The sequence below is a fragment of the Oryzias latipes genome, chromosome 2, assembly GCF_002234675.1.
Source record: "Oryzias latipes chromosome 2, ASM223467v1".
Taxonomy (NCBI): domain Eukaryota; kingdom Metazoa; phylum Chordata; class Actinopteri; order Beloniformes; family Adrianichthyidae; genus Oryzias; species Oryzias latipes.
Window position 1 is genome coordinate 13,423,418 of NC_019860.2, and position 27,608 is coordinate 13,451,025.

General features: G+C 38.4%; 2 protein-coding genes across 2 annotated transcripts; both read right to left on the reverse strand.

Annotated features, from left to right (window-relative positions):
• Positions 1-750: 750 nt before the first annotated feature.
• Positions 751-14,270, reverse strand: ect2l (epithelial cell transforming 2 like). Its single transcript, XM_011483694.3, has 21 exons — positions 13,817-14,270; positions 12,081-12,193; positions 11,839-12,001; positions 11,505-11,760; positions 10,890-11,103; positions 10,105-10,189; positions 9,817-9,982; positions 7,621-7,749; positions 7,452-7,544; positions 7,127-7,333; positions 6,956-7,059; positions 5,799-5,939; positions 5,631-5,717; positions 4,614-4,723; positions 4,379-4,526; positions 3,171-3,244; positions 2,901-3,057; positions 2,758-2,823; positions 2,592-2,680; positions 2,076-2,248; positions 751-1,985 (listed from the first exon to the last, which is right to left on the reverse strand). The coding sequence occupies exons 1-21, from the start codon at positions 13,910-13,912 to the stop codon at positions 1,855-1,857; spliced, it is 2,802 nt and encodes a 933-aa protein (XP_011481996.1). The 5' UTR covers positions 13,913-14,270; the 3' UTR covers positions 751-1,854.
• A 1,838-nt stretch (positions 14,271-16,108) lies between these two features.
• On the reverse strand, positions 16,109-19,288 carry ccdc28a (coiled-coil domain containing 28A). Its single transcript, XM_023964847.1, has 5 exons — positions 18,777-19,288; positions 18,484-18,659; positions 18,238-18,392; positions 17,931-17,953; positions 16,109-17,005 (listed from the first exon to the last, which is right to left on the reverse strand). The coding sequence occupies exons 1-5, from the start codon at positions 18,944-18,946 to the stop codon at positions 16,951-16,953; spliced, it is 579 nt and encodes a 192-aa protein (XP_023820615.1). The 5' UTR covers positions 18,947-19,288; the 3' UTR covers positions 16,109-16,950.
• Positions 19,289-27,608: the final 8,320 nt, after the last annotated feature.

The following is a 27,608-nucleotide window of genomic DNA, read 5'->3' on the forward strand; positions in this document are numbered from 1 at the left end:
CACTAGAAGTTGCTTTTTTACATTCTCTGATATGAAAACAGGCTAAAAGCATTAATCTCTAACCTTTTTAAGCCACAAATCCGTTAACGTCATACAATGATTTCACAGACTGGCGGCCTGTACGAGGCTGAAGTGGACATCCTCTTTATTTTTTTTACCCACCAGTTGCCCTTTACTTTTGAGGGTGAAGTTTATCTGTACACTAGATTTTGTTTAGCAACCATTAAAAAGTTATATAGATTTTCCCTTAAACCAGGGGTCGGCATCCTGTACCACTCAAAGAGCCATTTGGATCAGTTTCCCACTGAGATGACAGCACAGGTAGCCGCAACACTAGGTGTGCTAGAAAAAATGTTTTTGCTGACATATTGCGATAGTTCCATTGGCAATACTTGTATTGAATCAAAATGCTTTCAGGATATTAATTTAATTATTTGTATTCTTTATGAGTGTGATGTTTCCTTTGATCTTTTGTGCATTTTCAACAACCTTGAACAGACTTTTCAGTCTGTCAAACACCCAGAGATAAGATAAGTGAGATGATGGAAACAAATTCACTTTGATGCAGACTCATTTCTATCTATTTATTTTTTTCCTTTAAATCCAGTAAACCCAAAAAATTATATTAATGTTATGGATGACAACTATTTTTTATTAGGAAGCAGCTGTTAGTTTGTTGCGGGTCTGGAATCATAAGCGGTGAGTCTAAGCCCCGCCCCCGCCTCTCTACCTGTTCGTTGTTTTCCTCCACGTGCAACCCCCCCCAGCATGTTCTACACAGACAGCGCAACATACGGTCATCGTAGCAGCAAGGTGACAGGATAGTAGCGGTGCCCTAACGCAAATGTAATTAATTTTACGTGAAAATGGGCGGTTTTAGTCTGCATTTGTCCCCTACGAGATCGCCACTGACTGTCTTTTTAGAAAAACAGCGTTCACAGCTGCAGACATGCCCCCTCCACACGTTCACGCTGCTCTTTTCCTCCTGCCTGTTCGAGCTACCTGACGGTGTTGAATGCACCACGACAGTCTTAGATCATGATAGTTATTTTACAAAAACACAGAGAGCTGCCGGTTGCTGACCCCTGCCTTAACCCAAAACTCTCAAAGTGGAAGCTACTTTATTAGCAACATGCTCGTAACATTTGAAAAACAGTTGCTAAATACTCTACATGGTTATTATTGTCTGTGGGAAAAACTGTCACAATAAACCCACATTTTGAATAAAGACCCCTGGTTTTTTTCTCTTAAATGCATATTTCTTTTATTTTGAAGTGGAGGCCTCTTGAGTGGGATTTGGTGGAGAAAATCTTATTGTTTTCCAAAATAAAACTTCCTTTGGAATCATATATAAACAAAACGTAAAAAATGTAGGTCGTATTTCTTTTTTCCCTAAGCCCAACTGTCCCACGGACCGGTACCGGTCCAAAGCCCAAGGGTTGGAGACCACTGGCCTACAGGAGTATTACTGAATGACTAAATCAGATTTATAAAAACATAGATTTGTTTCAGCCAGGATTTAAAAGTTAATAATTGAAGCACTCGTTAACTCTTCTACTCCTCCATAAGGGGACTTATCATTTAGCACAAGAAGCTGTAAATGTATAATTCGTATTTCTTTGAACACAATCATATCTACAGGATCTTTCTATGGTAGATCAAGAGTGCAGAATATTTCACTTTGGACAGAAACTAGCTGACACCAAGTGTTGAAGTTTTTAAACGCTTTAGAGAGATCAAATCTGATTTGTGATATTAAAATTTCAGAGGAGTTCTGTAGGGAGGGGCGGCATAAACTTACTGCAGTCTCAGCTTTTCTTCTCAAACCATCTTTGCTTTGCAGGTGGATCATCCTCAATGTCCAGTCAGAGCAGATTTTATGGCCGATCGCAGCACAGACAGGAAGCGCTTCCTGTCTTGCCCTCTCTCTGTTGCACACACCCAAAAGCGGCACGGCCCCTCCAGAATAAAAGCATGGCACACATCTGCACGGGAAAGGAATTTCAGAAATCCAGTGAGAAGCAAAAATTTCCAACTATGTAACAATAAAACAACATGATGTGATAAAAACTCACAACGTGTGTGAAGAATCTCTCTGACAGTCAGACTGCTGAGAGCTACAGAAGCCATGAATGTGTGTGTGCTGCGCCGAGTGAGCGTGAAGGGCGTGTGCTGCACGCTTTTCCGCGTGAGCACCAAGGCGTCGCTGAACAAGAAGAGACCCACGTCGGACTCGTGCTCAAAGGTCCTAAATGTTCAAAAGACTGTTAAATCATGCGGTGAATTTGAAGACATAAAACTTTAAATAAGTCCTTAAGTTTACGTTTACGGTGGCCCTGAAGTGCAAATCACATCAGCAAAACACTCAACGTAAAAATGTGATAAAGAGCACAATGACAGTTAAATACGTAAAACAAATCATGATAAAAACATTACTTGTTTAATTCGAGAAACCGAAACGTAAGTCCAAGTAAACACATTTCCAAAATAGAGTAACTATTTTTTACCACAATGTCTTTTATATCAATAAGCTCAGCTACAAACAAGAAAAATCAAACAATTCCACACTGTAAGGCGCTCAGTGTCTGTACCTCAGTGACTCGGGAATCTGATCGTCCGAGCCCCTGAGCAAGGCAGCATCTTGAGAGATTATCAACCGCCGATTATCTTCCCTGAGGATCTGCATGAACACACCAGACTCGGTTTATTAAAGTTTTGGGAACAATTGGATCAATTCAAAAACAGATGGGGGTTTACTGGACATCCTTGGATCAATCGCTGAGTTTCCTCAATTGACTGGTCTGTCTGGGAGTTTCGCTTCAGCTGAAGGAAAACAGAGTTTGGCTTTAGTTTCAAATTCTTGTGAGCTGCTTTGCATCCGTGTGTATGTGCGCGTTTACCTGCTGGATGAACTGTCTAAACTGCAGCATCGTGTTGAGGGCAGCGTGGAGGTGTTTGCAGTCTGGGTGATCGGGGTTTGTGTGTGAGGACAGAACCTGAAGCAGAGTCACATACTCGTGTATTCGCCACACAGGGCAGAGCAGCAGCTCCTGCAGACTTCACAAACACACACAGAGACACACACACATTGTGTACATATCCATGTCCTCAGGCTGCTTTAGAAAATATCTGTCCATGAAACAAATAGTGTCTGAATTGTGTGTAGTTACCTCAGCATGTGTGTAGCAAGCGTTCTGTCCATCATTTTCAGGAAAGCCCTAAATGCTGGCTTTGCCTCCCTGCACTGATACACAACATTTATTTTGTTAAGGGAAATGACAGATACATGATTCCAGACAAAATGAACACTAGATAGAAAAGGTTTCTGTGACTGATATTAATTTAGCCTCACATTTGCAACAGTTTGTGTCCAACTCATGGAATTCATGCTGGTGAATTACTGACTTATAACTGGAAAATTTATTTAAAAAAAGATTTTAATTGTTTTTTATTTAATATTTATGAATTACTTTTTAATATATCAATATGTTTATGAAAATTAAATTATGTAGCCTTCAAATGAATGAATTATTTTTTTATTGTTTGCCTTCTTTGAGGATTTAAAGTTTCAAGATTTAACTATGATATCAGGAATAATTGATGATTTAGGAGAAAACATTCTGTACAATAATTACTCAAATATCAATTAAATATTGAATAGAATAGAATTAAACCCAACAGAAAGAACTAAAGAAAGAAACAAACTAGACAAAAAAATTACACGTAATAGAAATGGTTGACAGAAAAGGTCAGTGTTGATTTTCACAGTTTACTCTGAAAACAGAGGGTGACAAAGTGTGGAATTTTTAAAAAGGTTTTTATTAAAGACTGCAAAATGTCGCTTACCTCAAAAAAGAAATGTTAAATTAAAATAATGTTGATGTTGTCTTAATATTCTAGTTTGCTAAGCCATTGCATTGTTTTTTCCTCTCGTAATGTTGTCCTCACATTTACATTTTCTATGCAATCAGTTTGATAAACTAAAGACTCCATGAAAAGTTTAAAGGAAATTGACTTTTCTTTCACATTATTATGACAAAAATGTGTTTTTGTTTAAGTAAGACAGAGTTCTAGCTTAAAATTTTTCATTCATATAAAAAAAAAGTATTCTTTTTTTAAGGAAAAAGTCACCCATCGACAGTTCACAAGCCTAGAAAAATAATTTTAAAAAATCATTTAAAATATTTGAAAAAAAACATTTAGTTGACCTTTTAAGCAATAAAAAAAAGGGAAAAAATAGATATTTTCTAAAAATCTAAGAAATAAATCGTGCCAGTTCCAATTATTACAATAACATGAGGTTTAATAATAGATTGTATGGATTTCTATCATAAGTCTTTATTCTGTTACACAAAACTATGCAGATCAGTTTTCTGACCTTATCAATGGTATGTAGAACAGTGGTGTAGTTGTTCAGATAGTTGGTGTAGACTTTTAATTGGAAGCCCAGTTTTACAAAGACATCTCCAACACACTGATCAGCACTCCACTGCTGCAGTCTGGTCTGTAAATCTGCATGAAATACCCTTAAAAAAAACCCCAAAAGAAATCATTTTCACTTCCAAGAAGCGGATCGAGCAGACAGAACCACAGAAATATTAGAATTTGAAAACCTGTTGATCTGCAAAAGCTGAGAAACAGCAGTGAAGATTATCTGGATGTCAGCGCGGCTGAGGATGGCTTTGTGGGAGTTCAGCGCAGCTGTCAGAGGCTCCTGGTATACCTTTAACAGACACACAATTGTCAAAGGGGTTTACTGGTTTAATCACTTTTTAAAGAAGCCTTAATACACTGAACAAAAGAACCAAAATTCATGACTTCTTTCCAGAAAAAATATCCACAAGTTAAAGAAATAAATATTAAAATCAGAATAAGAATGAAAAGAAATAAAAGAAAAAGGGGAAATAACTTAAAAAATTTAAGCTGCAAGCGGCGTTGCATGGCTAGACTAAGGCGACAGCCGCCGCCATCCTTACTGGTTGAGCGGCTGCCCCAGTACACACTATCACCTTCTGCCCCTGTCACCCAGGTCAGAGTTGCATGGGAAAAATTCATACGAAAAATATAGAAACCATTTCAGTTTTTGGTCCCTTGGGGAGGGGGGTGTTGGGGGGGGGACAAACAGGTCTATGTAATTTCTGTAAGTATCCACGAAAGGAAATTTTTTGACTTCCTTAGCAATGAAGGTTTTTTGTTAACCACGCCCACATTCCTAACATGTACATATCGTCTGCCATATTGTTTCTTGCAAGATGGTGACCTTTTCCTGAGGTCAAAGGTCAACTAGACTTCAGTTGTGGTTGTAGACTGAGGCTAATGTCCGAATTCCCACCCCCTTCCCTAACTACTAAAAAACAATATAGTGCGGAACTATGTAGTAGTTTTTCGCAGGGACTTCTGGGAAATTTCCAAGGTACTCCATTTTGGAATTGTAGATTCGGACAATGGGGAAAGCACAATATAGTAAATAAAATCAAAACAGAAAACCAGGAGACGCTTAAAAGTAAAAGTATACAAAATACTACAGTAATATGTAACCCAACCATAACAGAGTAGGCCATGTGACACATCTAGTTGCTAGAGGTTTACAATAGAAGGTTTTCAAGTAAAAAATTAAAAAAGAGTTTTACCTTCATCACAGCACTTAGTCTCCCAAGATAAAGAGTCTCACTGTGGAGCAGCTCGGATGCTGCTGCTGCTCTCCAATCAAACGCAGACTGTAGACAGTCAGAAAAATGATTTAAGCTTTCAGATTTGATCTTCTCTGAACAAAAAAAGGTTCAAAGAGTAATAAGCACCTGTTGAAGCTGAAGCTCAGGTGTTTGACTGGAGCATGAGGGTGATTCACTAGGATTTTGTTCATCCTTTCCAGTAGTCTCTTCATCTTTGTCCTCGCTACATTCTTTTAGAAAACTGGCCAGAAACTCCAGTGGTCTGGTCTGAAGTAATTGGAAACCCCAATAGGTTAATACATACTAGAGATGTCCCGATCAGGTATTTTTTGGCCTATTTCTTTTATTTTGAAGTTGAAGGCTTTAATTTAAAGTTTGCCAGATTCATCTGATTCAAGGAACCTGGCATGTCCCGATACTTTAATCCAATCCGGTGCTTTAAACTTAACAAATGCAAAATAAAAACAGATCTACTTGTTCTCTTTTTTTTACCTTAATTTACCATTCACCACTTATTCCACTATAGATAATACATTATCGCCAACAGGCCGAAGCCCATTTGTAGGCGAATTAGGTAACTAGCAATAATAGTCATATGAGAAGGTTTGGTTACTGTAGCTTTAATAATTTCAGAGCTATTTAACATTATTGATCATATAAACTCTTAAAAATTAGTTTCTTCCAAAATCATTGTTGCAGCATGGATATAATGATGAACATGACTAGCTCATATCAATGTGACCCATTGATTGGTTTCAGTTGCTTTTCCAGACATTACTGATATTTTTGTTTGGATCATTTATTTCCCAGAACTTTGTAGACGGTCTCTTGGGCAGCCATCTCTTCATTTAATTCTCAATTAAAAAATTAAAAAAATGTTTGTTGAAATGCCTTCCTATGTCTTTGTTTGTGTCAAGACAAACCGATAGAGACACTTGCTGTCAGTTTTAAACATGTATTGAATGAGTGTCTGTGCCTGGAAGATAGCGCTAATTTAACCGAACGGTTTTCCTACACTTTCTGCTCAAACTGGTGCCATACTCTGATGCGTTTTACGGCAATAAAATGTTTTGATCCGTTCATAGATAAAAAAAATAAAAAAAACTTCTGAGTATTTATCAGCTTGAATAAATGCTTAAAATAAATTTCTGATCAGGATGCTGTGTTCAGTTTATATTGTGCGTGAAACTACGTGATCAGGCTCAATTGCCAATCGGATCGGAACATCCCTACTGCATACAGAGACATGCTCACTTGTTTGGCTTCTGCAGAGTAATAATTACCTCCTTCTGTCTTGTGATGGCAGTGAGCCCTTGAGTCAAAGCCACACTGAGCTCTTTGGGCACACAAAGCTTGTCGAGGCAGATCACCTCTGACAGAAAATAACCTGCAGAAACTCAATGTTTACAGTCCTGCCGCCAGGATCCTTGTGTTTCTGTGTTGATGAAACCCACCCAGAGCTCGACCCCGAGCCTGCAGGCTGAGCTGCTGCAGAGACGCCTCCACAGAGCTCCTCAGCTCCTGTAAAGCCTCCTCCAACCATTCAGCCTGTCTGCACCAGCCGTGCAGCACATCTTCATTGACGTACTGCAGCGGAGGAGCGGCTGGATGCTGTGCTGCGAACCCCACATGCACTTCGGAACTTGACCACTCACCGAGGACTAAAAATGTATTTATGAATTAAAAAAATGATCAATAAAAAGATGATCAGCATTAGCCTGCAATTACATTAATGTAGTGACTGAAACTTTCATTTAAGAGTTCAGGTGTGTAACTTACTGTTCTGGAAACTTCCTGTAGCAAGACCAACAGGTGATGAAACCTCCAAGCCAGTTAGTGAAGACAGTGCGTGGATAAGAGCGACTCCCGCCGCTGTGATGATGCACAAAACATCAAATTAAACACGAGTCAAAACGTCACTTTGAGGGCTCTAAGGTTTGCATTTTACCAGAGGCGGCTAAAGGGCAAAAGATGTCAATCCCGCCTCCCTCCTGGGCTGGTGCTACCAACCCAGAGATCTTTTCCCAAAATTCCCGGTGATCAGGGCTAAGCAGGCTCTTCTCTGTCAAGCAACTTCCTGAAAGCAAAATAAAGTTTGGTTTGGGTTAGAAGTTATAATCATCTTCCCAGCAATTTAGATGTATAGATGTCACATTTAGAACTCAAAAACTTTATATTAAGTTGTTTTTAAAGATGGAGGGAGCCATGGTGATGCCACCCTCCATCTATTCATCCAGGTAAAGATTCCCAGTCTTCCCTCTCCCCGGCAACTTCCTCCTGCTCCTCTGCAGGGACCCTGAGGCGCTTCCAGACCAAGCGAGAGACAGTCTCTCCAGCTTGGTCTGGGTCTTCCCCGGGGCCTCCGCCAAGTGACACATGCCCAAAACACCTCCCCAGGAAGCATCTGGACTAGATGCCCAGACCACCTCAACTGGCTCCACTCGATGTGGATGGTTCTACACTGAACTTTCCCTGGGTGACCAAACTTTTCCCCTTATCGCTAAGGTCCTCTTCCTCCGTATACGGAGGAAGCTTATTTCAGCCGCTTTTATTCAGGACCTCCTTATTTAGGTCATAACCAAGGGTTAATGACCCTAGGTGAGTTTTGGCTTATTATTTTTAGGTGTTTTTTATGTTGGGCCTGTGGTCTATAGATGGATTTTGTAAATGGCCCTTAAGTGCAAATCAATCAACAGATCACTAGATACAAAAATATTTTGAAGATCACATTGAAAAAAAACAACAAAACAAATGTTAAAAAGGAGCATTACATTTTAGAAAACAAAACAAAAATTCAGAAACCAAAACGTAAAAAACAGAAATGAAAAAACATTTCAGAAAATACAATTTCCAGAAAACAAAATGAAATATAAAAAATGGAAAACATTTAAGAAAACAGTATGAAGTGTTAAAAATGAAAAACATTTCAGAAGACAAACTAAATTTCCAGAAAACAAAATGGAATATAAAAAAAAAAAAAAAAAAAACATTTGAGAAAGCAAACTGAAATGTTGGAAACAGTAAACACAATGAGAAACCGGAAAAGATTGGTACAGAAGGCCATCGCTGATGGGATGACGACAAATGAGGATGTCCAGTGTCGCTTCAGGCCAAATAACCTTCCGTTTAAATTATTTGTTTCCTAAGATGTTTTTCATTTTTTGTTTTTACATTTTGGCTTCTGAATTTTTGTTCTGTTGAGCTGTTTTTGTGTCAAGGGATTTGTTGATGTGATTTGCACTTCAGGGCCACTGTACTTTTGGGCTGGAAAACCATGCCTCTATCTTGCAACACTGTCAGAGATGAAATGATAATTCAAATCAATTTTTTTGAAATATTGATCAACTGAAGCAGAGTGAGCCGTGAGGGCTGTGAAAAGAGGAAAAGGCAAAAAGCAAGAAATGCGTTGTCATACTTCCAAAAAGGCTGGAAGACAGATAAAATAGTATAAAACAAGAACATAATAAAAAAAGGTTAAAATAAAACCTCTGTTCCTTTTGCCTTCTAATGTAAACCCTGACAAATTAAAGAAAAAACAGAAAATCATAATTTGTTCATACTAGGAAGTGATGGCTTAACAAATCAGTGCATTTAATAAATGTCATGTTTTTCCAAGTAAAAGTATAATATAACATTTCTTTGACACTTAAATGTGATTTCAGTTTTTAAATTCTTATCAAAACATTTGGATACTTTGTATTGACATTGTCTAAAAGTGGACCAGTAAGGAAGTTATTCAACATTTTCCCCTATAATAAGGATTGAAAAAAAGATTGCCGGTAATAATTATACAATCGCTGCCGAGGGCCCCATGTTATTGTCACCGTGGGACCCTAAACTGCTAAGTCCGCCACTGGCCACCCTCACCACCTTTAAAGCCCCACTCCAATCATCGTCATATTGTATTGTAAAAGCCTTCCCAGTGGTCCTAATTATGATGATGTTGCTTTTAGCCAAAATCATAAAAATCTATGCCATTCTCTAGGACAGTTTCTGCGGAACGGCACAGTTTATCAGAAATTCACAGGAGTTGTGGGCGGGATTGTTGGTGTGGAGCAACTCCACCCCCCTTCCCCTTGCTGAGAGCTCTCTGTTTACATGCTCTCCCACTTGTTTATTAAACAAATAAACAGTAGAGTCTCACTGTCAAGCACATGAACTTCTTCTGTTAGCCCCGGGGCCAACAGGCCGAGCCTCTGAACCTGCAGGCCTGAAATGGCTCCCTCCACCTGGGATAGAAGAGCAGAGAGGGCCCCTCTGTGGTCATAGAGGACCACAATCACCCCAGCTTTCACACCGTTCAGCACCAGCTGGAGTGATGGGAAACACAAGAGAAATCTTAATTAAGATTGGATCTAAAACTTCAACTTCTGATACTTTTTCTTTTACTTTTAGTTGATCAACAAACTAATTAGATTTCTTTTTTTTTTACTTCATGGGCAGGAATTCTGTTGGAGATCAGCAGTAAAAGAGTTGGAGAGCGAGTATAGCTGGAGACTGTGGGTGGAGATGGAAGTCTGCAGGAGAAGAGGAAAGAGGGAGAACACTATTTATAATCAGGCAGTCAATGAACCAAATGAAAACAATTTTTTTTATTTTTTTTACAAGAATTAAAAGTTTATCGCCTTTAGAAACAGTTGACTAAAGCTACAATTACACAACCCTCGCCAACATGCTTTCAAGCGGGCTCTTCCAGTGAAAAGTCTATCTAAACGCATGTTTCAGCCTCCTGTAAACTCTCGCGTTCATGCGTAGCTTTGCACGTTTTTATGACCGTTTCAGGTTCTTTGATACAATACAATACAATACAATGCATGGCCTTTAACACATGTCAACAGCTAAAAAAGGTCAAACTTTCACAAATAAAGGACTCGGATTTGGCAGTGACGTATGGATTTGGTTTATTTGGTGACTCCGGACACGTCGGTTTTTGTTTTTCAAATAAAGATAAACCAGGGCATCTCTCCTAACATGATGGCAATCCATATCTGCCATTGCAAGGACGCTAGCAATTAACCAAACCGTTTCCATTTTGTGCCCAAATCGCAAAGTTTTGAACTGCGTCGAGATTTCGCACCTATATGCGAAATGCTTGTGTAAACTCTAAAAGAAGAAGAAGCCCCTCCCTGCTTGTCCACCATGGGCTGGACGCACATTCAAGAACGTGCGGATGCGTACGTAGTAATGTTTCCATCAGTTCTGTCATGTGATGATCACCTGTACACAGAGGGGGTCGGGATCCTTTCTAAGCTCTGTCTTGCAGTCATAGTTTGTGGACTGGATTTCAATGCCCTTAAAGGCCAGGACAAAGAGGGTAGAGAGCTGAGGGGCGATTCTGAGCGAGGTCGGGTTATCCGGGATCCTCCTCCACCCGTGGCTCCTCGTAGCTTCGTGTTGCTGCCCCAGACTCTCCTGGTTCTCATGGTCCATCCTGCATTCATTACAGAGGATTATACAAGTAATTTACAGCTGTGCTTCTTGGAACAGTGAAGTTCATATCTACTCATCCAATAATGGATCTACACTTTTATACCAGATAACTGTAAAAAAATGCTTTGGTTGTTCTGTATTGCTTGACTGTTTCAGTTTGTTTTAGGTGGTTTAATAAAAGTGTTTCGCTGGAAAACTCCTAACATGATAGTTGGTTACCTTTGATTACTTTGTCACGAATATTTTTTACATGTTTTTTGTACATGTTCCCAAACAATTCCCGATTTTGTTTCAAAACCTTCTGAATTTGTATTGAAAATTTTCTTTTGTTTTGACTAAAAATAATTTCTGTACTAGAAGATCAAACTTTCCAAAGTACCTTTCACATATTCATTAACTCACCTTTCTCTTCCTGAATTTGTTGTCTGGTTTGCAGCCTGATCTTCCTCTCCTTCCTCAGATCCTCTTCTTCCTCTGTCACACTAGCATTTTGCTGAACAAGGGCATGACGGACTTCCTGTGTCTCCTGTGAGGTTAGCAGATCCAGGGTGGACAAGCAGGAGACGTAGTGATTCTTCCAAGCTCCAAACTCTTTTTCTGCTGGCGTGTAAGGAAGGAACCACCCTCTTCTAACACAGCGGTCTACCCACAGACAGTCCTGGAGTAAGAAAGGATGAAGATAAACTTTTTTTTGGGGGGGAAAAATGGTTTTAAAATATTTGTGGGGCCCGCTCACTTGTTCTGTCAGGATTCTCCAGTACCAGCTGACCTTAGCAGCTCTGCATAGGTCCAGAGGGGACAGAAAGGACATAATATACAGGGATAAAAACCGAGGTAAAACTGCTGTGAAGTCCAGCTGGGACACCGGAACCATCTCCGTCAACCAATCCCTGCAGGAGCTGCACAGATTTGCATCTCCCAGTCAGTGGGACATAAAGCTGAATTGTGTAAGATATGAAGCAGCGGAACCAGCCTTACCTAAGGTGAGACTTGCTGCAGCGTGCGAGCAAAGACCGCAGTAGGTGCTCTCTTTGTGCACGAGTCCACAGGTCGAACCAGCGCGTCACAAGACTAACCCGCTCCTCAAACAACTGGACACATTTAAATGGACACCCATATATCAATTTGACTGCGGATGGAGGATTCTGGATAAAAATATTAGGGACACAAAGAACTTTTCCTGTCCTACAGAGCCCTGGACATGACTTTAAAAAATAAAAATAAAAAGTTCACTCAAATTAGTCGTTTGTGCACACAAGTCAACATTTCAGTATTATGTGCCTTAAATTAGCATTTTATAACCACAATTTTGTCTTTTTTTTAACAAATTGGTAATTTTAGTTAGTAAATTAGTAATTTTTCCACACAAATTTGCATGTTTATTAGCATTTTGTGCACACAAATTAGTATTTTCAATTCCTACTACTAATATGTAAACCAAAAAAGGATAATTTTAAACAAAAATTCTCATTTGTGGCCACAAATGTCATGTCCAGAGCTCCATACTGTCCAGCAGGTGATCAAACAGATCAGGGGTGAATGAAGGCATCTTGTGTTGGACAGGTGTTGCTATTACGTTGTGTATGTTTGTATAAATCTCTTTTGTGTTTAATGCTGAACTTTATTTATACTATATTTGCATACAATTCTTACCTGTTTAGGTTTCAACATCCTTAAAATGTTAAAAAAATAATAATAAATATTTATTATTGTGCATATTTTTTCCAATAGCACAGTGCTCTGAATGAGTCAGAATTACTTAACCATTATAATAAAAAAATAAATACTGTCTTGTTTAAGATACTAATAAAGTATTTTTCACTTTTAAGGACAGTTTCATTGGGTGTTAAACGTGTTCGACTTTTTCTATGCAACACAGAGGTCCGCAACCACACGCAGCTCCTTTCTCCCAGTATTGTGGCTCTTTGAGCTTTGAAGAATAATGCATCAATCCATAGTTTTGGAACTTTGCTTTCCTTATTTTTGTGTTTAGGTTTTTGACATGTTAGATAACTCAGCTTGATGACAGTTAAAGGTTTAATCAACTGTCAGAGGTCTGTATGATTACAATAAGCTTAAAGCAAATATTTTTATAATCAGTTCAGTTACTGTTCAGAGGTAAAATTCTTCAAGTGTCTAAGAATTTCAATGTACAGATTTTAAAAATAAAATTGGGTTGTTGTTATGTTAGAATTTAATAGTAAATGGAGAAAAAAGGATCAAGGAGAACCAAAGTCATTGAAAAATGTCATCTTTGCATTTGAATTCAGGAAAATCTGCCTCATCAGCTGTGTTTTTTATTTTATTTTGAAAAAAACTTGAAAAGCTTGGTATCCATAGAAAAATACAACAATTCTTTACATCTATTATTACAAATATTTCCGTTTTCTTAAGGGAGAAGTAGGACTTTGGAGTAAAAGAAACTGACCAAAAAGGTTGGTTTAGTGCTAAAGGTTGCAGGCCTCCGAATTGGACTTAACATAATCATTTAATATTTCACATAATGAAAAGTTAGCTTTATTTCAGTTTTCTTTAGGCAAATAGAATACCAAAAGTACCTCGAGGCCTCGCTTTTTGAGTAAGTTCAAGTTGGTTCGGACATCAACAAAGAGGCTCAGCTGTTCCTAATCATCTTAATTGGATGCTCGCTTCAATCACAAACTCCTGTAGTTTCATGCTAAGACAAATACACAGATGTGTGTTTGTTTACGTACCTGAAGATTGCCTTGCTTGTCGCTGAGAGGCGTCCAAGTGCTGAAGCGGGTGTCTAACCGCGAGTTCGATTCCCGGCGGGAGTTTGTCAAACTCATATTTTTGAATGTTGAACTTAAAGTTTATCGTGGAGAACGTCTTCAATAAAGTTGTGATTTTCAATTAAAACAAGTTAGCTCCTGGAAGTTTTGTTATCACCGTACGGAGAAGCTGTGTGTCGACAGTAACCTTAGAGACGAGTCAACAAAGCGCATTCCTCCACATGACGGCGGCCCAGAGAAGCGGGGTCATCACTATCAGGAGGGAAACTTCATCCCATTTGGCCACACATTTATGCATGAGGTCAGTGGTGTGTTCCAGGAAACAAGCTTCAGGTAACCCCGCGTGCGCACGCGCGCGCGGTGATCACACACGAAGAGGAAAAAGAGGAACAGAGTTCTCAAGCGGAGTTGGGCGTTTTAACGCGGGATTATCAGGAATTAAATATTATCGTTCTTGAAAACAAATGAATAAACAAACTTTGGCCAGGGAAAAAATAGAATGTAAATGTTAATTCAATTATAATGTATCTGTTCTTTATTATCAAAATGTTATTGTAAATATCTTATATTAATTACATTTAAAATATATGAATATATCAATGTATTTTCTGTGACTTCTTCCCAGTTTGTGCCAATTTATCTAAATTTTAAATAACTATTTTAATAATTATTTTAATTTTTCTTTTCACCAATTAGGTAGGGCCACAATGTAGTAATATTAATTTCAGTTCTTTAAAAACATGAAATGTCATGAAAACATGACAGAGCAAAACAAAAATGGTTGAAAACCCACACTCGTGAAAAATGTGTTTTTGGTGTTTTTAACATGTTCTTGTGGCTTTTTCCTGATAATGGAGGACCTTTATAAAGAAAATTGCATTTCTGAGTATTTCTTTATTGAAATTGTTGTGAATCAGAATGAAAAAATAAATGCTGTTTGAAATAGGTTACTTTTGATGTAGAAAAATATGCAGGGCGGGCCACAAGCATTCTGACTGATCCGCTTTCAGGCAACTAGATTCATTTTCCTCGTCCTGCTCAAAACTGTACAGTTGGATATATCTATCTATATCTATATCTTTATATATATCTATAGATATAGATCTATAGATATATTGATATAGACATCTAATATAAAAGCTACTTAGATGCCACTAAAGGCAATAGAAAGAATTGTCATGTGGGCGCCAACCGGTGGCCAGGCTTCTCAAGTGGGCGTGTCTCCTCTAGTGATGTAACTTATTGGTAAATATTCGACATGCGGTCTATGGTGGCCGGTACAGAGCACCTTTGGGACGTGCTGGAAATGGAGATTGGCATCACGGATGTTCAGTCGACAAATCTGCAGCAACTGTGTGATGCTGTCATGTCAATATGGACCAAACTCTCAGGAAGGTTTTCAGTAGCTTAACTGATGCCACCAAGGATTAAGGCAGCTCTAAAGGCAGAAAAGGGGCCAACTTGGTACGGGTAAGCTGTATCCAATAAAGTGGCCGTTGAGTTGAAGACATTCAAGATGCATTAGGATCTGTTGCTAATGTTAATAAAGATATGCGTCAAACTTCTATGTTTGTCAAGGACCTTCATCATCTTCTTCAACTCATCCACACCTGCAGCAACGACTTTTTCTATTTTGATTTTGTCTTCATGATGGATTAAAGAACTTTCGACAGCAGAGCTGTGTCTGAACGACTAAGTCAGTGGTTGGGATTTGAACCCTGCTGCTGCAACCCCCCCAAAAAAAAACAAAACACAAGGAGCTTAAAACACACACACAAAAAAGACACAAAAAGATTTAAAAAAAATGCAAACAGATGGAAAACAAAAGCTCATGCTAATGCCCATGTCAGGGTATTAGCATGAAAACAAATGGTTAAAAAAAAAAAATGGTCGACTTTTTAAAAAACAATTATTCCAGCCTAAAAATGTAAACATTAACATATTAACACAAAGTTGTTCACACAGATCAACATTTTAGAAAAGTGAAGATGTTAATTGTTTTGGAAAATTTAATCCATATTTTAAGGAGTGTCCAATTGCTATTCTTATTGTCAACTAAACCGATACAAATACCGTAGCCTCATTTTTCAGCAGATGGTTCGAAATCTGCAGAAATTAGGAAATGTCGCCATCTGGTGGACGCTAAAAACATAACTAATTAAAAAAGCTTTTCCAATAGAATTTGATCAAAAGTTTAAGGATCATTGTGTATCTTTTCCTATTAAAGTACAGGGGGAAAAAAACAATATGCAATTATTTATTCATCAGTTTTATTAGGTCAGTATAAATATACAATGATGTTAACCGCATAACTTTATTTCACAACAGTGCTTATAAGAGGTGATTAAATAAAATCTGATCTAAAATGCATTAAATGATTATCAGAGAATCAAAGTCTTTACTCCTCGTGTCATAAATTGATGTCAATGTTTACAAATAAGGCAAATAAGGAAGACAAAAGATAAGGCATGGCTGTAATTGTAACATTTGGATTATTGAGTCTTTAGCAGACTCATTGGTGATAATGGGTTTTACATGTGCAAATCGAGTCCACAATGACTGGTAGAGGTGATAATAGTGTTCGTCATCTCGGACAGGAATGAATGTTGCTTAAACTTATATAGGGAGGGTCGAGATCTAGTGTGACACACGGATCATTTCTAGGTGGCGATTTTCACTTTGGTTAGTAGTTATATGCAAATCGACACCTTAGAAGAAGAAAAAAACACTACAAGTAAGGATGCTGCGACAGAATGCTGCAGAATAATGTGCACACAGGCTTGCCGAAGGACCTTCATTAAACTCTATCCTGCAGCAAAATATGCATTACATCTGATTCATAATAATAAAAAAAATGATAAATTCCTGCCACTGCATTTCAGCTTGATAGAAACTAAGTTTGCATTTGCAGCTGGTGCTGCTCTGAGAGGCCACCCTCTCCCGCTCCTACACATGCAGCAGCGTGAACCACTCCAGACGAATATAAACAAACATTCTAGAAATGTAATCGCTCAGAGAAATCCAAAAATAACGTTATTGAAAATAAAACAAAAATAATTTTTTTTTTAAAAAACGCTGAGAAAAGAAGAAAACATTCACATGCTGGACGTCTTTGGGATTTCTTGAGTGTCCGCCAGATTGAGTTTTTGTCTGAAGAAGCAGAGTTAGGAAGAAACAAATGGCTTATATTGGCTAAAAGTTACTAGTATGACCACCATAAAAAAAGAAAAAAAAATTTTATATATATATATATATATATATATAAAATGTCAAACTATTAAACCCAAAAATTGAAATTAACAAGACCAAAGTCTTACAATCAAAAGAAAAATTCAACAATTTACAAATTCATGCCTTAAAATTCATAATTTTACAAGAAAAAGTCATGTTTTTTTTTTTTTAAGTTAGATTTAGCTTCTCAAACGTTTCAGCAGAGAGTTTTAAACACTACCTGTTTAATTTATGTTGCAGACATTTCAGAAAAAATTGGACAGACATCACACTGCTCAAGAATCACTGAATCTTATTTTACATTTTTTGTGAAATTATGACTTTTCTTAGTAAAATTATTTTAAACAACTTTAAGCTTTTCTTTCTTGTAAAATTTCAACTTTTTTCCTATAATTGTACAACTTTTTTCCCTCATAATTTAACGACTTTCTCATAAAATGTTTTTACTCTCATAATTTTCACGACTCTTGTAAATGCTTTCTCACACTTTTAATACTTTACAAAATTAGCATTTTATGATTTTATCTTTTTCCCATTATTTCACGACTTCATCCACATAATAACCTTTTTTTCCCGGTAATTTTATGACTTAAATGCTTTAATTTTACAATGTTATTTTTGTAAAGTGATGACTTCTTTCTTTCGCCTTTACATGACCGTATTCTCAAAATTTAACCACTTTACTGTCATTTGTATTGATTTTCTTTTATGGTGGCCCCTATACTTCATCATAGATATTAGCTATTAAGACTAAAGGGGGGAAAGTCACAGTTTTACCTGCAAATGTTTAAAAGTTAAGTTAAAAAAAAAGAAAATTCTTTTTTTTCGATGCAGAAAAGGATACATGGAAGAACTCAACTCCTCAAGCTGTGGAAACAATATTTCACTAATTAGTAAAAACGTGCCATTTTTCATTTTATCTCAATCAAGAATCATTCTAAAAGACCTTTTTAGGCTTCAGATGTAGCAAACAACCTAAACCCTTTAAGAGCTCAGCGCATGTAGAGGGATAAACAGCTTAACCAAATCAACAACACTGAGGTCAGAATAAGTGGTAGAAAGCAGCACATGGATTAAGCTCATTTAGAATACATATAAGATAGCTGTTAAAATCTCTTTAAAAGTATGTGATTTAGCAGAGAAAGGCTTACATTCAGGAGTAACTTGTCCATGTTTGTGTCACGGGCCGTTTTCCTCAGATTCTCGGGCATTTCGTCCACCTCGCCGTAGAGGTCAAACTGCAGCCGGGCCAGCTTCTCCTGCATCTCTCTGACATGCTCCATCTGACCAATGGAGCACTCGTTTCCTTGAAGGAAAAAAAAAGAAAAAAAAGAAGCATTTTCTTCATATCGTGCTGATTAAATCTCATGAAATGTGTGCTTTTTTTTAAGCGTTACCAAATGCTTGGAGTTTCCCTGAGTGGAAGTCATTGAGGAGACTGAGCAGACCATTCTCCATCTCCTGTACATCTGAGACATCCGTCAGAAAAGAGTGCTGGACGACAGGAGCCGTCTGACCCTGGTTCTGGTTCGGTTTTACCCCCACACCCTGTTTGGGTTTCTCTCTGGCTCCCCTAAAAAAAATATAAAAAACAACAACACAGTTTGCATTTAAAGGATGCAGATATTTATAGGACCAAATCACTCAACAATAATAGAGAGCATTTGTGCAAATGAAATGCTAATCTCACCTCCTGCTCCTGCTCTTTTGGCTGGAGTGTGACCCCATGTTGTGGCTGTAGCCGGCGACATGCCTTCCGCCGGGCGAGGAGTTGCTCCTTCGGCCAGAACCCCCACTCGTCGGAGCCGCCGTGTTGGTGGAGGTCCTGGGACTCTTTCTCTTTAATTTTCGCTCCTCCATGATTTCATTTTCAGTGGTTCAAATACCACAGGTAAGAATCACGAAACCAAACCGAAACGCCAGATGCCACCATTTACCACTAAAGTGCTACTAACACTGACAAATGCTAGCTCAAGGCAAGCTAGTGGGCTAATCTTCTAAATCCGCACGTTTACGTAAAAATGTCCCGCACGAAATTCGACATTTATGAGCCAGCATAACAGGAAAAAAAACCTGTTTGGTTGGAAAGCGAAAACTGACATTAAAATAAAAACTTTAAAATAAAAATTAAAGCAGCTATTGCTCTCAACTCTATTGCTAGCAAACTAGCCTACAGCTGTAAAGTGCTAAAACTTCCTGTTTTGGTTAGGACGAAACCAAAAAAATAAAAACCCCAGGGGGGATGGGCGTGGTCCAAATTATTCACCAATCAATATTATTTGTAGTGGCGGAAAAAACGTCCGTTTAATTCAACACAAATAATGCACACAGATGGGGAAAAAAAGTACAAACAAGTTTTGTATTTGTTTTCAAAAAACCATAACACAAGATTAAGGGTTTTTTACCTTTTGGAAAAATAATCAGCCACCAACCAAGAAATTACTAGACAACAGTTTTAGAATGCGTCGGGGGGGGGGGGGGGGGTATTTTGTTATGTCGTTATGTTTGTTGTTCATTAGGCTGTAATGGTCTTGTTTTTTGCTACATGAATGAAAAATATCAAAATTAAGGGAAAAAACAAACAAAAATAAACGTCTTTTCATAAAAAAAGTAGATTTATTTTAAGATTAATTAATTCAATCATCTTTATTTATGAAAGATGTTTTAGTAAAATATTTCTAGGCGAAGTTGTACGAACGTCTTTAAATTGTCGCTTGCGGTTTCTCGGTTTCTGGCGTTTAAATGTAGTGACGTGGCTTTACCGCTAGAGGGGGATAAGTGAGCACATAATAGTGATCCACACAACTTTCACTTTTTTTTCATAAATAGATGAATAATACTGTAAAAGAAGGTTTGCTTTGAATACTTATTTCATGAATACAAAGCATTTTCAAAGCGTTGATTAAATAGATTCCTTAGCACCATTCAATAAGGAATGTTTTGCATTTTATGATTATTTAAATTTGCTATTCAGGTACTGTTATCGATGCCATTCCAGTCTTCAAGGTTTGCATAATGAATCAAAAATGTTTTCATGTGTACTGTCAAAAACATTAATTAAAATCTTCTTAAAAATGACATTGCCTACTAAAGATGTTTAGGATAAGCTTTTAAATGTGGTTTTTCATGAAATACTTTACTAAAAAAATGCAAACAAGATAGAACCAATTCACATCTGATTATCAAAATTCTGATAGAAGGTATTTCTGAAGAATACATACATATAACGCAAAGCAGGCAGGTTTTACAACACAGGAAAGTTTGAAGAATTGATTGGAAAACTTTAAAAACTACAAAAATGAACGAAAAAACTTCAAATATAACTTTATTTCCACTTTTCTACTAAACTGTTTGTTCCAGATTAGATGGAAACAAATCAAATCCATTTTTTTGTAGTTATTTCACTCTAGAATAACTTGCCCACCGCTATGTTTTTTTTTTAAAATCAGTTTTGCGACATCAAGAAGTGGATAAAAGTTCCAGGGTATGTTCTGCTTGCTGTGTGACAGCAGCAGAGGGAGGTGAACCAGGATAAAATAAAAACATTTAGACTGTCGCCTCCATTCAGCCATTAACTTTGGCGCACACACACACACACACACACACACACACCCCTTCCTCTCATCAGTAATTGCAGTGTAGGTGCCGTTTGGAGATGTAGTTGTCCCGGTGTGCGTGGCTGCTTGAATTATGCATTTGGACTGTAAGTGAACAACAGCTTGTTTAATTGCACGCCCTAATTTGAAGTTTCCTGCCTTCAAATTGTGGCAATAATCCGGCATCTCATCAAGTGCCGTAAAGCCAGAGGAGGCGTCGAAAACAAAGCTCGAAGTGATTCCAACATTTTTTTTTGTTTGTTTCAGCTTTTTGTTCACAATTTCAAAGTTGTTTTTTTTTCTTTTACTTTCAGGGCACTTGACCCATATGAAATTTAAAGGTGTTCCATCCATTTGGAACAAAAGCCATTCTTGATGCAGCACGTCCAGAAGAGTGAGAGGATACGCCCGGGACTGTAAGGAAGACACCATGTGTGTGTGTGTGTGTGTTCATGGCTCTTTTGGGAAGTGTGTGTGGGTGTTTTCAGCACCTGTGACCCAGAATAAGACATGCTTTTATTCCTTATTCCATAAACACACAGTTGAATTGAGAGGTTTTTTTTCTTTTTCTTTATTAAAACACCACAGATCTCCATTTTTTCTCAGCCGGTCGTTTGAATAAGCATGTTAGAAAGCTGGAGATCTTGTCTTCTGTTTGTCCTCCATGCAAGGACGGGGAACAAGAGACGGACGGACGAACACACGTGGCTGGAATTGGCCGGAATGAAAGGAAGAGATCGGCAGCAGGAAGAGCATAAAAGAAAATAATTTGTGCAAAGAAGAAGAAGAAGAAAAAAAAGGAACAAATAGGTCACCTTTGTAGAATTTTGAAAAAGCTATTATTGCTTGATAGAATTGCTTCATAAAACCCATGGTCACGGTACACGTGAAAAAGAGATTAAATTCAAGATTTTAGATGTAAAAATATATGCAAATGATTTAATTATTTGAGGGGGCGACAGCGCCCCCTGTAAATATGATCATTTTTGCAGCAGAGATGTAGGATTTAGCTTGTTAGCAGGAAATGGTTTCAAAATTAATGAGAAACTAAAAGATAAAATCCCCCCAAAACTCTCCATATTTTTGTAAACATTTCTCAAGCTTTAATACATTTTCATTAGAAAATCAATTTCTGATCTGGCACCACCGCAACAAACCATATTTAAACTAAAGTAAATACAAAATCAGAATTTTTGGGGGGTGCAACTCTAAATCCATGTTGCTGTTATTGTTTTTTAAGCAGAGTATCAGTCCCTTTTTGGAGAACAATGCAATGCTATTATAATTCGGGGTAAATTTGTATTAGATATATGGCATAAACACTAAAATGAAAAAGAAATTGATATAAAATGAGTGGATCAAATATTTAATCTATATAAAACCTTTAAGATTTTAAACTCTACAGTATAGGGCTGCACGGTGGCGCAGTGGTTAGCGCTCTTGCCTCACAGCAAGAAGGTCCCCGGTTCAAGTCCCGGCTGGGGGACATGAAAAACAGAACATCAGTGGGGGACCTTTCTGTGTGGAGTTTGCATGTTCTCCCCGTGCATGCGTGGGTTCTCTCCGGGGTCTCCAGCTTCCTCCCACCATCCAAAAACATGCTTCATAGATTAATTGGCAACTCTAAATTGACCATAGGTGGGAGTGAATGGGTGTGTGAGTGAGGACATTTTACCCTGCAACAAACTGGCGACTTGTTCAGGGTGTCCCCCCTGCCTTCGCCCACAAGTGGCCGGGATAGGCTCCGGCAGCCCTGTGACCCCGAAAGGGATAAAACGGTTAAGAAAAAAAAATGAATGAATGAACTCTACAGTATACATAATTAATTAAAAAAAATAAGATTTGAAGTGACTTGAAGAGCAAGTTTAAGGCTTTGAATACCTTATGTAGATAAATAGATATAAACTTTATTGATGTTATATGTTGATAGTTTCTTTAAATTTTTGCATTTTGCCTCTTCTTTTTTTTTACATAGCAGAATTCGAACATTAAATGTGTCAAAAATAAGGCCATCTATTGTATCTCTAAGTCCCACTCTGATCATTTCTGTTCCAAGTGGTCTTTTAATTAAGAAAATGTTTTTTTTTAGCCAAAATCAGAAAATCTGTGTTGTTTTGTAGGACATAGTCCTACAAAAGGAGTGAGAACCAACTCCTTTTGCATAAACGTGAAAGCTCTGCGCTAACTTCTCTTTACTTCGTCCTCCGGTCTCCCCACCTGCCTCCTCTTTCTCTCCTCCCCCATCAGGACTCTGTAGAGGGTCCAAGTGACATTTGGCTGTCCCGTGCCTCCAGGGGGTTCAGGAGATGCAGACATTTTGGCAGGCAGGCACAGGGAAGCCTAGGGGTCCTGACGGGGACTCCTGGACTGAGAAGAAAAAAAGTGACAATGCACATTAGGAGCTGCACTCGTGGTCAGAAGAGCACGCTGTGACCCGTGTTAATGCGCCACACTAATGTACTGACCAATTAAATGTATGTAATGAACAGGAGCGGAGATGCCTTATGGAAAAAAATAAATGATATATACTGGGATTTTAACCACTAAACTCATTCAAATTTATGGCTCCCTAACGCCTTTTTTCTTGACAAGTAGAGAATCTAGACGTGATGCGTTTCAACATTTAGGCATGTTTTGTTAAAAGTAAAAAAGGGTTCAATCCAAGTTTATTTACAATTTATTTAATCTTACCAAAAGGTTATTTATTTCAGTCAAAATACTACCCAGATACAAAGTGTAGAAACATAATTTTTACAGGAAGTAAACCAAATTGAAGCCCATGTAAAATTCAAAGTTCAAACCCTGTTTACCAACCATCCACTGGGGGTTTTAATTACTAAGTATGGCTGTTTTTAAACTGGCATACACTATTTTTTAGTAAAGGCAAACATATTTGCTCGCTCTTGAAAACCTTTTTTTTCCCCCCTCTGGTAAGCATCAGAAGCCACTCCATTGACTAGCATTTTATAAACATTATGATCTACTTTATATTTAAAAACCCTCTCCGTTCGAGTTTTTTTAAACATGTTCTTGTGGCATTTTTCTAACGAGGGAGGGCATATATTAAGAAAATTAAGTTTAAAATTGAATTTCTTTGCCAAGTCATTGTGAATCAGAAAAAGATTGCACTTATGATGTAGAAAATACACGGGGCGGGGCCACAACCTCCCTGCATCGAGATCTCCGCAATGGGAAGGAGAAAAGGGGTGGGGTTGCTCGACACAGTCCCAACCACAACTCCGACACAAACTTTTAAAGAACCACTGCCGCTCTGTGGAAACCGTGTTCTATGAAAGGACTGACTTTTAGCTTTTGGGTACAAACAGCATAATCTTAATTGTAAACGGTTTTAAAATAGATCAAAAGATATCAGAGTAGGTTTTTAACTACACAAAGGCTCTTTTGATTGACATGCAAAGCATAATTCAACATTTTTTTTGAGTTTGGCTTCCTGTTTCTGCATGTTTTTGGAAAAGCCAGAATTTCAAGGTTCAAGCAGAGTGTAAAACTGACTCTGCAGAAGTTTAATGGTCTAGGTTTTATTATTGTACACCTCTGTTTATAGCAGCTCTCTTTAGGGAATGGAAAGAGAGGGATATCAGTAGTTTACTCTCCATTTTCAGAGTCTGCACATCTATCCATCAACGTAGATACTAAAACCACCGTAGAATTTTTTTTTTTTTTCCCCGTAGCATAATTTAAAGCTGGATGAAAATAAAAGTGAGAACATTTCTTTTTGATACCTTGACATCACATAACCTCAGAAACACCAGTACCTCAGTTATTAAAATATTTGCAGACTTATGTCACGATCAGCTTGCCCTCGCTAAGGCGCGTTCCAGCGACCACGTCCAATGAAAGGTCTATGGGTAAATGGGGGTGGAGTGTACAAACCTACCCCCTTCACAAGTCACTGAGCAAGTTTCTACGACTGTTTTTGGGCTCTACGTACGTAACCCTTGTGCTATCCTAGGCACTTTAACATTGGGAGTTGGGTCATCTAGACCAGTGTTTTTCAACCTTTTTTGAGCCACGGCACACTTTAACCTTGACAAAAATCCCGCGGCACACCAGCATCCAAAAAAATAGATAAAAAAAAAAAAAAAAGCTCAGTCTGTATTGATCTACAGCCGCTCCGCAATCTCACATGCATTTTTGTGATAAATGTTGCAGAAAACCCTGGAAGCTGCAGCTGTTTTTTCTAAAAGATGTATTAAAAATTAAGTCAAAAGATTCAAAAACTGTTTGATGTGTGTTCGTTGTTTTAAGACGTTAAGAGGAGAGACTCATTGTGCGCTAAGACAGTCACTTTACTGCATCATGGGAGATGTAGTGTCGATAATCCGCCGACCGCAGAAAGACCAGCGTCTTTGAGCTTCATGGTTTTGTTCACTTGTTCCACGGTCTGATACCAGATTCTGTGGAAAGCTACACCTCTAAAGACGAGCTTTAGCTGGTATTTTTGTTAGAACAGAGACTTTTTTGCGCTAAATCGAAACAAGGAAGTGAATACTTTAACCACTTCTGATTGGTCAGACTGATGACATGTGATTAAGCCTTTAAGAATGATTGGTGGAGACAGTTAAAGGGGCGGGACTTTTCCTTACACACTTATAGCTGCAGCTAAATCGCGCTATCCCGTTATTCTTATCAAAATATCTTTAATAGAATCATATAAACACAAAGAAAAAATAATTTTATGATATTTCATATTCTTAACTTCTCAGTGTTTTATCAGGGCCTGTTTGGATGAACAAAGAGCTGATTTCCTGGAGATGGTAATTGCTTTTAGATCAGTTAATGAGGGCAATTTCTCACGGCACACTTGACCATCTCCCACGGCACACTAGTGTGCCGCGGCACACTGGTTGAAAAACACTGATCTAGACCCACTAGACAGTGCTCTGAACCTTTTTTCTTCAATGATTTGTGATCTTCACTGGCGTCCAAGGATTACATGAAATCTTTCCACCTTTATCCACCTTTGTCATGGTAGGGAGAACACATCAATGCAAGGGTGGGGTCATCTAAGATAGCACAAGGGATAATGTGAGGCCATTGAACGGCAACATTGAACCAGATCAAACTTTGACTAATCCGGCTAGTGGCGTAGGGATGGGGTTCCATTTATTTTAGAGAAGTGCTATTTGTAAATTTATCATGAAAGAGAAATGAATAATTGCGGTTTGTACCCGGCTGGAATTACGTGACACAAAGCCTTTCATATATCGGAATAGCGCTGTGAAAGAAAAAGTCTGGCGCAAGTCTCTTCCAACCGTAGGTGGGAGACATGCGCTGGTATCAGATAGCAACAATCCAATGTAAACACAATATGCTAAACGTGCGTTAAAGAACGCACTCTTCGTCAAGTGTCTACAAATATGCACAGTTCTTCCATGCACTAATATTTCTGCAGGATGCAACATTTCAGATTTAGTGATAAATAGCAGCGTAATTTGCACTCTGAAGGTTCAGTTTTGAGAAAAAAAATGTGCAGATGTGCTGGAAGGTGCATGACAAACATTGCAAAACTCTCTCCCCCATGCCATCCATTTGCTCTCATCCAGGTGACCAGTTTGGGTGCCGCGGCGCCCCACCACTTCGTCTCTCAGGTCTCTCCAGAGAGGTACTACACTGGTCATCAGGGGAGCGACAGAGCGAGGGGGAGATGGAGATATGGTGCTAATTGTGGGGTGCTGTAGCATGCCGAAGCGGCGCTGCCCACTGTTTCTGGCTCAAGCGTAATTACCAGGTAGCTGCAGATGTTTGGTGCCATTGTGGGCACCCGTGGCGAGATGGACAGAGAGGTGTGGGAGACAAAAAAAAAGAGGGAGTGCGATTTTGCCAGGCATCTGCAAACTTCTCCAGTGACCAAACACTTTTTCTCTCCATTTATTCGTCCATCTCCGTCGCCCATTCTTTTTATTCAGCTCTTTCAATCCATTATCAAAGCAAACCTTTTATATTCATACCTTGAATGTTGATGGCTGATAATAATTCTGTGTGTGTGTGTGTGTTGGAGGGTGCAGCCTCCCTACTGAGGCAGAACAAAGTAGCATAATAACTGAGACACTGAGCTGACCCTCTCTGCTGCTCTCAAGTACACTTAATGGAGGTCCTTGTATTTGTGTGTGTACGTGCATGCATTTCTATCCCGTGCATGTCTGCATATGACTCCATGTGCACACCCGACTGCGTGTTTGCACGCGCGCATGTGCGTGTACTCTCTGGTGCGTGTGTGTTCAAACTGTTGATCCCTCCAGGGGTGAATTGTTATGGATGCGGTTCTGTTCAAATTACTGTTATTTGTTTCCTTTAAAACAAGCTAATTGCAGCGTAGCCGGCCGCTCCGTGCCGACGTGCATTCGAGTTGTGTGTGTCGACTCGTTCGCCTCCTTGTTTATTGTCTGTTTGTGTCGCATTGCAGACCCCTCCAATTTCTTTAGCATGGACACATTTTCACTCTGGCGTCAAAACTCATTCAGCAGCAGCTGTTGGGCGGAAATTTGACTTATTTGCCAAATTCTGGTTGTTTTGATGGCAAACTTCACTGCTTACAAAAAACAAGAAAATTATCTGCTCATGAAATATAATTTGTTTTATTGACTTGTGAGTGCTGCATTTGTTTGTGCCTGTAATTCCATGTCACTCTCCCTTAGATCCTCCAAAATCAATAAGCAGCTCTGTAGACGCAGAAAACGTCAAATTTAGACCTATCTTTCTAAAGTAGTAACATGTGTGTCTTTAAGACCAACATTTCACCTTTGTCTTAAACGATACTCAATGGTTTTTGTATTTTTTTTTACATCATGCCGTAATTGTAATGGGGTGTGATATGTACAGTATATTACCAAAAGTACTCGCTCACCTGCGTTAACTCACACAAACTGAAGTGCCATCCCATTCCTAACCCATAGAGTTCAATA